This window comes from Macaca thibetana, chromosome 7 (assembly GCF_024542745.1).
Source record: "Macaca thibetana thibetana isolate TM-01 chromosome 7, ASM2454274v1, whole genome shotgun sequence".
Taxonomy (NCBI): domain Eukaryota; kingdom Metazoa; phylum Chordata; class Mammalia; order Primates; family Cercopithecidae; genus Macaca; species Macaca thibetana.
In genome coordinates this window covers 105554623-105567024 of record NC_065584.1, presented here as the reverse complement: position 1 = coordinate 105567024, position 12402 = coordinate 105554623, and the positions used below count along the sequence as shown (strand labels likewise).

At 49.3% G+C, this 12402-nt stretch overlaps 1 protein-coding gene, 1 long non-coding RNA gene and 1 pseudogene across 2 annotated transcripts in view; all 3 read left to right on the top strand.

The window, feature by feature from the left end:
* LOC126958048 (uncharacterized) overlaps positions 1–4782 on the top strand; it is a 62441-nt gene extending 57659 nt beyond the window's left edge. Inside the window, exons 9-10 of the long non-coding RNA XR_007727052.1 lie at positions 3899–4018; positions 4639–4782. This is a non-coding gene — a long non-coding RNA (uncharacterized LOC126958048). The remainder of the gene's footprint in view (positions 1–3898; positions 4019–4638) is intronic.
* Positions 1519–3160, top strand: LOC126958043 (formin-2-like; annotated as a pseudogene).
* A 289-nt stretch (positions 4783–5071) lies between the features above and the next one.
* LOC126959249 (putative golgin subfamily A member 6-like protein 3) lies at positions 5072–11906 on the top strand. Its single transcript, XM_050798164.1, is given in 6 exon segments — positions 5072–5218; positions 5545–5680; positions 6081–6503; positions 6506–7083; positions 7351–10026; positions 10149–11906. Coding segments are annotated over 5 exon segments (1461 nt in total). The 3' UTR covers positions 7528–10026; positions 10149–11906.
* The last annotated feature ends 496 nt before the right edge of the window (positions 11907–12402 follow it).

Here is a 12402-nt window from a genome sequence, read left to right as displayed (position 1 = left end):
CCATCCGAGGTTTACAGGACTTTTGTTTCAATGTTGAACAAGTGGAACTGTTTAGTCCTGCATCTTTGCAGGTATACAAAATGTGCCTACCAGGAATCTGCTTTATATCCATGGAAAGCAAGAAATAATACAGTAAAACTTTGCCTGGCTAGAGGCTTTGAAAGAATGGCGTATTCTGGTTTAATTCTATTACATTGGAAGTATGAAGGTGAAAAAAACTCAAATTTCCTGTTGAATGCAATTTGGAAATATAGCCAGTGATTCCACTTTTCTTCTCTAGTAAGGTTGGACATTCCAATCTACTTGGTGTTTTATGATAGAACTGCTAGTGTGCCTGAGTCTCACATTGTGAAGATACCTTTTTCAAACTTGAGGTGTAAGAGGACGTAAATGGTTTTGTATGAGATCAGGCTGGATGAGAACTGACACTTGTAAATATATATTTTAGACTAAATCTCTGATTGCCACTTGTTTTCTAATTGAACTCATAAAAATAAAACACGTTGGATGGAGGGTGGGAGTAGGAAGGAGATTTATGTCTTTTAATTGCATGTCATTGTTGTATAACAAGGCAGAACATATGGTATCCCTGGCTTGGACCTACAGAAGGAAACATATTTTTCTGCCTGCCGTATGCCAGAGGTTCTTGAACACCTGGAGGGACTACTGCAGCACAGACTGCTGAGCCCTCCTCCAGAGTTTCCGATTCACCAGGCCCAGGGTCGGACCTGAAAATTTGCACTTATAAAAAGATCTCAGGTGCTGCTGGTGCTGTTAGTCCATAGACTACATTTTGAAAACCACTCTTGTCTATTAACTGTAAACTGTAGAATTCTAGAAAAAAACTTAGTTTGGTCTGGGATAAGAAGCACACAGGTTATGGAGAAAATCATGAAAGATTCAACCCTTGATCCCAGCCTAGTGTGGAATTCAGGTAACAAGCAGTACACAGTGACATAATTCTCAGTTTTCATGATTGCAAATCATAGCCAAGTATCAAGTGAGAAATTCAGTTTCATTTGCAAGGCTTAGAGAGGTCAAGTGATCTAGAATACTGGGACTTGTATTTCTCTTAAACAAGTAGAGAGTTTTAAGTGCTTATTAAATTGAAAGCTTTGTGTTCTTATTTTGTGTTTTATTTTATTTTATTTCGAGATGGAGTCTTGCTCTGTTGCCCAGGCTGAAGTGCAGGGGCGTGAGCTTGGCTCACTGCAACCTCCGTCTCCTGGGTTCAGGTAATTCTTCTGCCTCAGCCGACCAAATAGCTGGGATTACAGGCACCCACCACCACGCCTGGCTAGTTTTTGTATTTTTAGTACACACAGGGTTTCATCATGTTGGCCATGTTGGTCTTGAACTCCTGACATCAGGCGATCCACCCACCTCGGCCTCCGAAAGTGATGGCATTACAGGCGTGAACCACCGCACCTGGCCAAAAAGCTTTGTGTTTTTAAAGATATTAGACATGCTTATCAAAAAAAAAAAAAAAAAAAAAAAACTCTTCGTAATGTAGAATAAGAGAAACGTTCTTCCAAAAAAGAGAAATCATTGTGATTATTTTGTCTTATTGGAATGTTGGATACTATAGTCTACTTCCTTAATCATCAAGCATGCTATGAATTTTCCATTTTTATAGGATCTGTATCTCAGTTAAGGTGATACTGGTAATTCTTGTACTCCATTTGAAGATGAAAAATATAGTCCAAAATCATAGACTTTGCATAGAAGCTGGATAATGAAGACAGCTCTGGAGGAACGCATAGATACACACACACAGACACACATATATGTAAAGTATACACATGTATACATTTTAAAGTTTATTTTTTACAGTTTTAAAGCTTTTAAAGCAAAACCCAGACCCTTGCCTCTCCCAGAGTGGGCGGCCCCTCCCCTCCTTCTGAGTAGAGCGGAGAGAGCGGTTGAATGGGCAGCTTTCCTTGTGATGCCACAGGTCCCTCTGGACACCCTACTGCCTGGCCACGCTTCCTTTCCCTTTCATCTTTCTCACTGACCAATGGGCTTGGAGCATTAAGGCCACGCCCCTCTTCTGAGTTCTAGTGGGGCCCTGGTTACGCCTCCTCTGGCTCAGTTGCACAGCGGCCTGGTAGGTGACTGGAGGCATTCAGCCGTGCTCACTCGGATTTCGCTGATGTGACCCCAACCCCGCCTCCCTCCGCACCCCATGATGTCAGAAAAAACACGACAGGGAAAATTCACCACAGCCAAGAAAAAGGTAAAATGCACCAGGTCATAGCCCCCAACCCAACCACAGATCCTCTCCGATGACAAGACCATTGCCAGAGCCCATACTATTCCTCAGGCATACCGGAATGGGACCCCCAACACCAGCGACTCTGGGCTCCCCCCACCAAATTCTTGTCAGTCAGCCCCACCTCTTCAGCAAGCAGCCCAATCCCTGCCCTTGCCGATCTTTACCCCAGGGTGACTTTGGGCGGGTGACACCGGGGGCACCTCGCTCCATACTTGGCCCTCACCTCCTGCTGCCCCAAGCCTGACCTTCCTGGGCTCTTTGGGCTTGCGTCTCCCAGGACCTGGGTACCCCAGCCCCAGGCCCCACCGTTGCCAGTTATCCTCGGGTGACTTTTGGCTGGTGATTCCCGGGGCTCCCTACTGCGGACTCTGCCCTCCCCTCCTGCTGCCCCAACCTCCACCTCCCTGGGTTCCTTCGGCTGGTGTCTCCAAGGACCTGGGTCCAAACCCTGTGTTTCCCTCCCCCATCATGGAGTGGCGACTCGGGCATCACGCTGATGTGGTCCCGTCCCCTGGGAGGAATGGAATGTAGTGATGTCACAGTCCTCCTAGGAACTGCCATTACTGCTGCAAGACCAGCCGTTGATCTTACAACCCAGTCCCCTAAGTTTTCTCACCCCATTTCCGGATCCTCTGGTCACAGCACAAATTTCCAGTTGGAAGGGGAATGGGGACTATGGGACCCAGGAACAAGAGGTTTCAGGCCGCCTTACTCCCTTCATAGAGACACTGACAGTGGGAAAAGCCTCCACTTCCCCTGTGTGCTCAAAACGTTGACAGTATCTCTGGGTGGCCATGGGAGAACGGGTTTGGTTTGGTTTTCTCCCAGGCTTCTACTTTGCAGAGAGACTTTAACATTCTTTTCTGAGTTCTCCACGGTTCTGGGACCAGATGGTCCTTCAGTCAGTGGTCTCTGAAGTGAGATTTGCTCATCTTCAGTGGAATAGATCTTGGGAAGCTGAACTAGATATCTTGACTCTTCCTCATATCATCTCAACCTGGGGTACTTTGAGTGCCACAGTATGAATGTGGGACATCTTTCTGAAGCATCAGTTTCCCTTCTCTTCAGATCAAACATTAACGTCCTTAGGGATGACAGTCACATAGGTTTCTAAGCATATACCAGACTTCTCTCTGAAATCAGGCTTGGGTTGTCCTCTTTCTGAAAAATTCCCAGATTTAACAAAAAAGCTGCCTTCTGCCATGAGGACACATTGATATGAAAGTGTGAGAGGTACTGGTGCACTTCTTCACACTAACGGACATGTGAGGATGTATGACTCTAAACCACACGGCATACAGTTCCTGCCTGCTTCATGTTTACTGTTCTAACTCTGCCCCTGGTTTTAGTCCCTGGAAGCTGCTGATTCATGGCAAAACCCCAGAGCTTGGAGTCAGAAGACGGAGCTTAAGTTCCAGTATTAACTATTTCATTTCTTTTTTTTTTTTTCTAGCGATGATATCAATCCCTCTCAGTCACTTAAGGATTGTGACAACACCTTGTAGAGTTGGTGGTGGCATTAAATCAGATGGTGTAGAAGAGTATTTGGTAAAAACTGTGAAGGAGGGTGTGGCTGTAGGGGCTGATAGTTCTCATGAGTGTCACTGCTCTTCTTTCCCACAGTTAAAAGAATATTGGCAGAGGACGAGCCCTGGCGTTCCAGCAGGAGCTAACAGGAAAAAGAAAATCAATGGCAGTAGCCCTGACACCGCCGCTTCTGGTGGTTACCGCTCACCTGGGGATGTGAGTCTTGGCTGGCCAGGGTCCTGGGGACAGAGGGCCTAAGGGGCAGTAGAGGAAAACTGTTAAGATTCTGGATGGACTGTTGGGCACTGGTTAAGAATTCTGGGTTTGAATCCTGCCTCTCCATCTGCTAGTGATTGATTAGGGATTCATTAAGATATGATATAGGGCAAGTTGCTTGAGGTCTTCGGGTCTCTCTTTTCAAATCTGTATAATAGAGGTGGGATTTTTAAACATCTATTTGTGAAGTTTAAATGAGATTTGTTATTGTTGTTTTTCTGAGACTCCTTAGTACATGGCCTGCTGTAAACACCCAGGACACCCACGAAATGGTCATTGCTGCTTGAGTTTTCTCACTCCCAGTTTCAAGGGGAAGCCAGGCCAATGAGAAGAGTCACTTGCCATCAGGCTGTCCCTTTAGGAGTCACTGAAAGTGCCCCAGGGTGGGATGGTTGGGAGATAAAAACCATGAGAGAAGTTGGCACAAAGGAGTTATGGGACAACTGGTCCAAGATAGGCAGAAAAGAAATGTTTGTCAGTTGATGGGGAAGAAAGGAAGTCAGAGGGCTTAGACACTGAGGGGGACAGAACATCTCCATGTGCACTCTCATCTCTTGTAGTCAGCAACAGGTGTCTACGGGGAGGGCCCTGTGTCATCTACTAACCTGAAAGATCTGCAGGTAAGAGGCCCTGGGCCGAGATTCAGTGACCCTGCAGGCCAGCCCTCCAACCTCCTCCCACAGCAGGGGCTGGTTGCCCCTCTCCCAGCTCTAATGATTCTTCTCTCTACCCCTCCCCGCAATCCTCCAACTCCTCCTCCCTGCATGCACCTCAGAGCCAGTACCAAGAACTAGCAGGAACCCCGGACTCAAAGCTCCGCAATAATCAGTCAACCCAGTGAAAACATCCATTCACTGGGAAGAGTCCAGTGGCATCCTCTGATTCCACGCTGCCAAACCTGGACTCGTTTCCCCTTGAGGCCCTGAAGAAAGGGTCTAGGGGCCCCTGGTGCCAAGGGTAAATGGGGAGCTGGGGCACCCAGGCCTCACCTGGATGGACCCCAGAGCACAGACCGTGCAGCATGGCTCTTCTGCACTGCCCTCTTTGCTGACTCTCTCTTCTCCAGACACCCCTGCTCGACTCCTTGCCACACATGCCCTGGGGTTGTTGCCTCTCAGGGAAGCACTAGCCTGGCTGTTTGTCAGGGGCCTGTATTTCTGCCCTGACTCAGTCCCTGATTTGCTTTTTGAGTCTGGACAAGCCTTCTCTCCTCCTTGGGCTCCTGTTTCTGGACGAGGTGGAGAGTGTCAAAGGTCTCTGTTCGCTCTGGGAGTCCGAGATTGAAAGGCCCCTAGAATGGAAACCTCAGGGCCAAGGGCTCCTGTCTGTCCTTTTCTGTCTTCTATCTCCGCTGTGAAGAACCATACCTGGCCTGTAGGTGCTCAGCACATGTTTGTTGAATGAACGCACCTTTCTAAATCACAAGCTGGCAGAACGGGGGGGCCTTTCTCAAACTCTGTCTCTAGAGGTTCAGCCGCTATCACCAAGGCCCTTTCGCCCTGTGCTTTGGGCACGTTCACACATTGAAGGAGGAGAAGAAGCGTGAGATACATCGGGTACAGAAGCTTGGGAGGAGCTTGTTCAAACTCAAACACCAGAGGGGTAAGATGGGGCTGGCGTGACCTGGGAGCAGGACCGGCATCAGAGGGCTGTGGGGGTGGCTTAGAATGCCCCAGGGAGGTGGGTGGATGGAAGGGCTTTGAGGCAGAGGGAGAGAGGTCTGTGCCAGGAGACTGCAAGCCTTGTCATCTGCTTGAGCCTTGGTGTCCCCATCAGCAAAGAGGGAGGAGTGCCCATTGTCAGCCACCCACAGTGCTCTCCATTGAAAGTGGCTTGGAAGATTGGCTACCATCTGGGTGCGAGGAATCCTTAGCAGTGAGGCCAAGTTTGGGAAGCCTGAGAGGAGGAGCTCTCACCAATGGGAGGATTTTTTTTTTTTTTTTTTTTTTTTTTTTTTTTTTTTGAGAATCCAGAGACCCTTATTGTCTGCTTCCTTTCTCAGCTGAACCCCAGGCCCCAGATTCCCCAGGAGGGCCCTCTGAGGTGGAGCAGCTACAAGATGAGACCAAACACCTAAGGAAGGAGCTGGAGAGTCTGGGAAGACAGCTCCAGGCCGAGGTGGAAAACAATCAGATGTTGAGTCTCCTGAACAGGAGACAGGAGGAGAGGATACGTGAGCAGGACGAGAGGCTACATGAGCAGGAGGAGAGGCTATCTAGGCAGGAGGAGAGGATACGTGAGCAGGAGAAGAGGATACATGAGCAGGAGGAGAGGATACGTGAGCAGGAGAAGAGGATACATGAGCAGGAGGAGAGGATACGTGAGCAGGAGGAGAGGATACACGAGCAGGAGAAGAGGATACATGAGCAGGATGAGAGGATACGGGAGCAGGAGTGGCTGCCAGAGCAGGAGAGGCTGCTGGAGGAGGTGAAAAGCTGTTGGAACAGGAGAGACGGGAGGAGGAGGAGGAGAAGCCGCTAGAGCATGAGAGGCTGCTGAACCAGGTAGAGAAGCTGCTGGAAGAGGAGAGGCTGCGGGAGCAGGATGAGAGGCTGCGGAAGGAGGAGAGGCTTCCAGAGCAGGAGAGGCTGTTGGAGCAGGTGGAGAAGCTATTGGAACAGGAGAGGTGGCAGGAGGAACAGGAGAGGCTGCTGGACCAGGGGAGGCTGCTGGACCAGGTGGAGGAACTGTTGGAACAGGAGAGGTTGCGGGAGCAGGATGAGAGACTGCGGGAGCAGGAGAGGCTGCTGGAGCAGGTGGAGAAGCTTTTGGAACGGGACAGGCAACAGGAGGAGCAGAAGAGGCTGCTGGAGGAGGAGCAGCTGCTGGACCAAGTGGAGGAGCTGCTGGAACAGGAGAGGCTGCGGGAGCAGGATCAGAGGCTGTGGGAGCAGGAGACACTGCGGGAGCTGGAGAGGCTGCAGGAGCTGGAGAGGATGCTGGAGCTGGGGTGGGAAGCCCTCTACGAGCAGCAGGCGGAGCCACACAGTAGCTTCGAGGAGCCGGTGGGTTGCCCCACCTGGGGAGCCTGCCCTCTTCCCTAGCCCTCCAGGCCTTTGTTTCCCCACCTGTAAAATGGGGCATTGTAGCCCTCACATGAAATGGTACTTCTAAAGGCACCTGTGAGCCAGAGCCCTGCTCTGATGGCTGTGGGAGAGAGGGGATGATTTTTCTAACCTGCCTCCACCCTTCCCGGTGCCATGGCAGGCAGACACCAAGTTCTGGGGTCTCCAGCTATAGCGGGTGGCCAATGATTGCTTCTCTCTGTCCAGAACAATGAGAACAAGAGCGCACTGCAGTTGAAGCCTCAAGTAAAGGAGCTGAAGACGCTGGGCGAGCTGAAAGACACGGTAACCTCTGACCCATCCAAGAAGGGCTGGGAGGCGGGCACCAGCCTCTGGGGAAGGGAGGCGCCAGGCCAGAGGCAGCTGCAACCTGGGGGCAGGTGACCCCAGCACTCTCCAGGGCAGTGCTATTGCTGTTTCTTGCATCTTTCCCTCTGACTTTTAGAGGTGGGGAGCCCTGGGCTCCCCCCAGGTCTGGATATCATCATCCCAGCTAGAGCCATGGAGCCCCCCAGTCACAGGGGAAGAGACAGTGGTATAAGAGGCTCCTTATGTTGGGTGTGGTGGCTGATGCCTGTAGTCCCACCACTTTGGGAGGCTGAGGCAGGAGAATCACTTCAGGTCAGGAGTTTGAGACCAGCCTGGTTGACATGGCAAAACCTCATCTCTACTAAAATTTCAAAAAAAAACCCAATTACCTAGGCCTGGTGGTGCATGCCTGTCATCCCAGCTACTCAGGAGGCTGAGATAGGAGAATCATTTGAGCCTGGGAGGTAGAGGTTGCAGTGAACTGAGATCGCACCACTGGACTCCAGCCTGGGACACAGAGTGACACTGTCTCAAAACAAAACAAAACAAAACGCAAAAACCAAAAAGACTCCTTAGACTCAAACTGGTTTCCGGACTTGGTTCTACTGGTTATCATTCAACTACTTTGCATTTCTAAGTTTTTCTTTTTTTTTTTTTTTTTTTTTGAGACGCAGTCTCACTCTGTCGCCCAGACTGGAGTGCAGTGGCTGGATCTCAGCTCACTGCAAGCTCCGCCTCCCGGGTTCACGCCATTCTCCTACCTCAGCCTCCCAAGTAGCTGGGATTACAGGCGCCCGCCAACTCGCCCGGCTAGTTTTTTGTATTTTTCAGTAGAGACGGGGTTTCACCGTATTAGCCAGGATGGTCTCGATCTCCTGACCTTGTGATCCGCCCATCTCGGCCTCCCAAAGTGCTGGGATTACAGGCTTGAGCCACCGCGCCCGGCAAAGTCTCTGCTTCTTTAACTTCAAAAGGAAGTTAGCGTTTTCCTTGCAGAGGTGCTGAGGATTAAATGAGATAATACGTGGAAACATTAGGCATGTAGTACACTTAGCAGATGCTGGTTGGCTCCCCCTGTTTTCCACTAGTCTGTGGTCTACAGTTTAAATTTTGACAGGGAAAAGCGTGTGAGATTTGACGCTGGGGAAGGATGCATTGGGTTCCAGGCAAGGGAGGCAGGCTCTGAGGCCTGGAGCAAGGGACCAGGGGCCTGGGCAGGCCACAGAGCACCACAGTGCCCTTGCTACCCTATTCATGGGCCAGGAATCTGGAAGCCAGCTAGTAAACGCCCTCATGCCCAGGATCATCCTGCAGGTGGAGCTGAAGAGCCAAGAGGCTCAGAGTCTGCAGCAGCAGGGAGACCAGTACCTGTGTCACCTGCAGCAGTATGTGGTCGCTTAGCAGCAGCTGACCTCTGAGGAGGAGGTGCTGCACAGGCAGTTACTGCTGCAGACCCAGCTCCTGGACCAGCTGCAGCAGCAGGAAGCTCAAGGCAAAGTGGTAGCTAAGATGGCCCACCAAAAGTTGCAGGAGACCCCGGGGAGGGAGTTGCTGAGGACAGGGCCACGAGAGGGACAACCTGGCAACCTCCGTGCCTTCTCACCCTCTTTCCTGGCCTCTTAGGAGCACCTGGAAGCTACCAGCCAGCAGAAACAGCAGCTAAAGCCAGGTTGAGCCTCATGGTTCTCCCTGGGGAAGGTACGGGAGACCACTCGGAGGAAGAGGCGAGAGCCCCAGGAGGAAAGGGGGACTGTTAGCAGCATAGGATTGAGGAGTTGGAAGACACCTTTAACACAGCTGGTCATTATGCCAACCGGGTGTCCGCGCTAAGTTCGGTATCAATATGGTGACCTCCTGGGAGCAGGAGGCCATCAGGTTGCCTAAAGACGGGAGAACTGGCCTAGGTCAGAAAGGGACCAGGTCAGGACTCCGGCACCAATCGGTAGTGGGACTGTGCCTGGGCAGTATAGCAAGATCTTGGTTCTTAAAAGTAATAATACAGAACAGCTCATTCCCTCTGGGAATGGGCTGGCTCAGGGCTACACAGTGAGGGTGGGGGCAGAGGTGGACCCCCACTTCCCTTGTTGGGTTGTCTGAGGACCCCTCTGGCCACCCCCTAGAGGAGATGGAGGAGGACATCTGGACAGTGAGGAGGAGGAGGCACCTCGGCCCATGCAGGACATCCCTGAGGACCGGGAGAGCCGGGAGGTCAGGTGAGCCTGACTTTCCCTGCCCCTACTTTGTCACCTTCCTCGCTGGTCCCTCCCAGATCCCCTTATGTTCTTGGTTTCCCTGCCTTCTGATTTCTGTGGACTTTCACTCCTTCCGGGAGCCAGTGGTCAAACACCATTTCACTGTGACCAACAAGTGCACACTCTGAGCCCCAAGGGAAGGGGCTGCGCTCCACCTCCCTGCCCCGGTTGTTCTGTGTATGTCCCTACAAGAATACTCATCTCTTGCCTTCAGGTGGCATTTTTCAACGACGCTGGAGCCAGTGCCCAGGAATAGCAAAGGGTGTGCTGCCAGCCCTGGCTCACCCAGTGGCTTCATTTCAGAGGACCCCAGGGACTGGGGGTGAGTCTGTGTGTGGGGAGACCCACCAAGCCCTGCATGGGGCCATCTCTGCGGGGGGGGGGGGGGTGGGGGTGAACTTGGGCGCCAGCACCAGCATGACAGCTAAGCACCCCTCCCTCCAGGTGAACCTGCTGGAGCTGCAGGGACAGGTGTTGTGGCTTGTGGGCGACCACAATGAGGGGCACGACAAATTCCTGACCACTGCCCAGAGCCCTGCTGATCAGGCTGCTCTAGGAGCCCGAATCCCCCAGGAGCTTGGGTGTGCTGACAAGCAGGGTGGTGGGTAGAGCGCTCAGGCGGGGTGGGCGGGCAGGAGCAGGGGAGGCTCGCACTGACCTCAGATCCCCTCCTCCCTCTGTCTGAAGATCTTCGTGGCTGAGCCTCACTGACAGCGTGGAGCCTGCACCAGGAGAGGCCAGAGAGGGTTCTCCCCACCACAACCCCACGGCACAGCAGATCGTGCAGCTGCTTCCTCTAACGCAGGACTCTCCAGGAGCACCGAGGCTTGCGCAGCAACCCCTGCATGCCATTCTTTTCACCGTGCCGAGATCAGGGAGATAAACATCACCATCATCTAAGAGCTGGTCAAGAAATTTAAAAACAAACAAAAAAAGTTTAGGGGTTAATCTCCTACACAATTCATTTACTTCATTTGAATGTTAGAGCCACTCATGTTTATTTGTGTTTCTAACTTAAATTTATTTGTAGAAAGTTAAAGGAGAGTGGGTCTTTCCCTCATGTTCACTCTGTATTTTGACAGTTCAAATCACTTCACTTTTACCTGACACATATAAATGACTAGGAATGACCTTCAGATAGTGTTTAGCATCTGTAACCTATCTGACAATAATGTGTTCATCAGGGACCTCTGGATTAAATCACATACCGGCATATTTAAGCTGAATGTCAGTCTGAAAAATAAAAGTGCTATATTAACTGAAATACCACTCTTTGTGTAGGAATTTTGTCATATGTTTAAGAAAAAGCTAAAAAGAATGGAAATTCTATGACAATAACTGTAGTCTTTCTTCAAAATGCATGCAGTTGTTTGCAATACCTCATTCAGCCAAGTATTTGTTCTCTTCCTCATTCAGTATAAGGCAGCTTTCAATTTGCTTAGAAGGCGACATTAGAAGGTTAGAGTTCAGCAGAAACAGAATTTTAAAATGTGAGTTCAAACTGAATAAATGTGAATTTCTGTAGGAAGTAAAGAATCAAAATATCAATTTAAAGACTGCAATATATCATAATTATTTTTAAACTATTTGATTAAACCTGATAGGTTTCCCTGAAATGAAAAAAATCAGTTCTAAAACCAAAGCTGAGTTTTATACAACATGAAAATGTAAATCAGCCCTATCCATAATACTTTCTCTAAAACTTTATCTTACAGTCACTTTCAAATAACTATTCAAAAACATAACTGCTATAATATCTTGAAATAAGTTAAAACATTTTAAAATATGAACACTGTAGTGTAAAACCAAGAATCTAGGGGAAGGAAAAGTAGAGACAGAAATGCCAATTCCAGTCCAAAGCTTTATTTGCCAAGTTTTCTTAGAATGACTTTTACCAACTTACGATTTCTTGTAAACAGAATGTATAATGGAAATACTGACTTTTGTCTAAAGTGGCATTATTGACTTCTGTGATGCTACTATAATGTAATAAATTATGAAATTGTTGCAAGGTGCTGTTTTTGCCTTAAATTTTTGTGTGTCTTGAAAACTATAGTATTAAAGGTATTGAGACTGTGCAAATGTTGGGCACGCTTGTCATGAGATAATCGGTTTTTATTCTCACAAAATTGTAACTATGTAAGTGTGTTTATTAAAAGAACATAAACTAAAAAAGTTACAGGAATTAAAAGTTGTGGGATGGAAAAGTTATGGGATAAAAAATATGGTGGAAAAATTGTGGCAAAGAGTCCAAAAAAAGTAAAAAAAAAAAAGTTGCCTGAAAGTTTTTTTAAAAAGTTATGAGAAAGAAGTTACTGGGAAAAAGTCATGGGATAAAAATAAATAAAAGCAGGCCCCTGTCAGCATAAGCCTGGAGAAGTGGGTCTGGAGTCTTCACCCCCACCATGTCCCTACAACGCCTTCCCAGTCACCTTTTTACCATTAGGTAGCAACACCAGACCCCTGTCTAATGAAGAGAGAAAAACAGACCCTTTACCACCTTGACCAAGGCTGAGTCCTTACATTTCTGGATGATGATGTTTGTTATTTAACAGCCAGAGGTTGATGGAGTTGGTTTGTTTGGAGGAGGTGCGATGGCCTCCTTACTCTCACGAGGCAACTTTTCTCTCGGGGTGCTCCCATCATCTTACTCAGAGAGGCATCTGAGGCGGGACAGTGGAGCTAACTGTAGACCAGG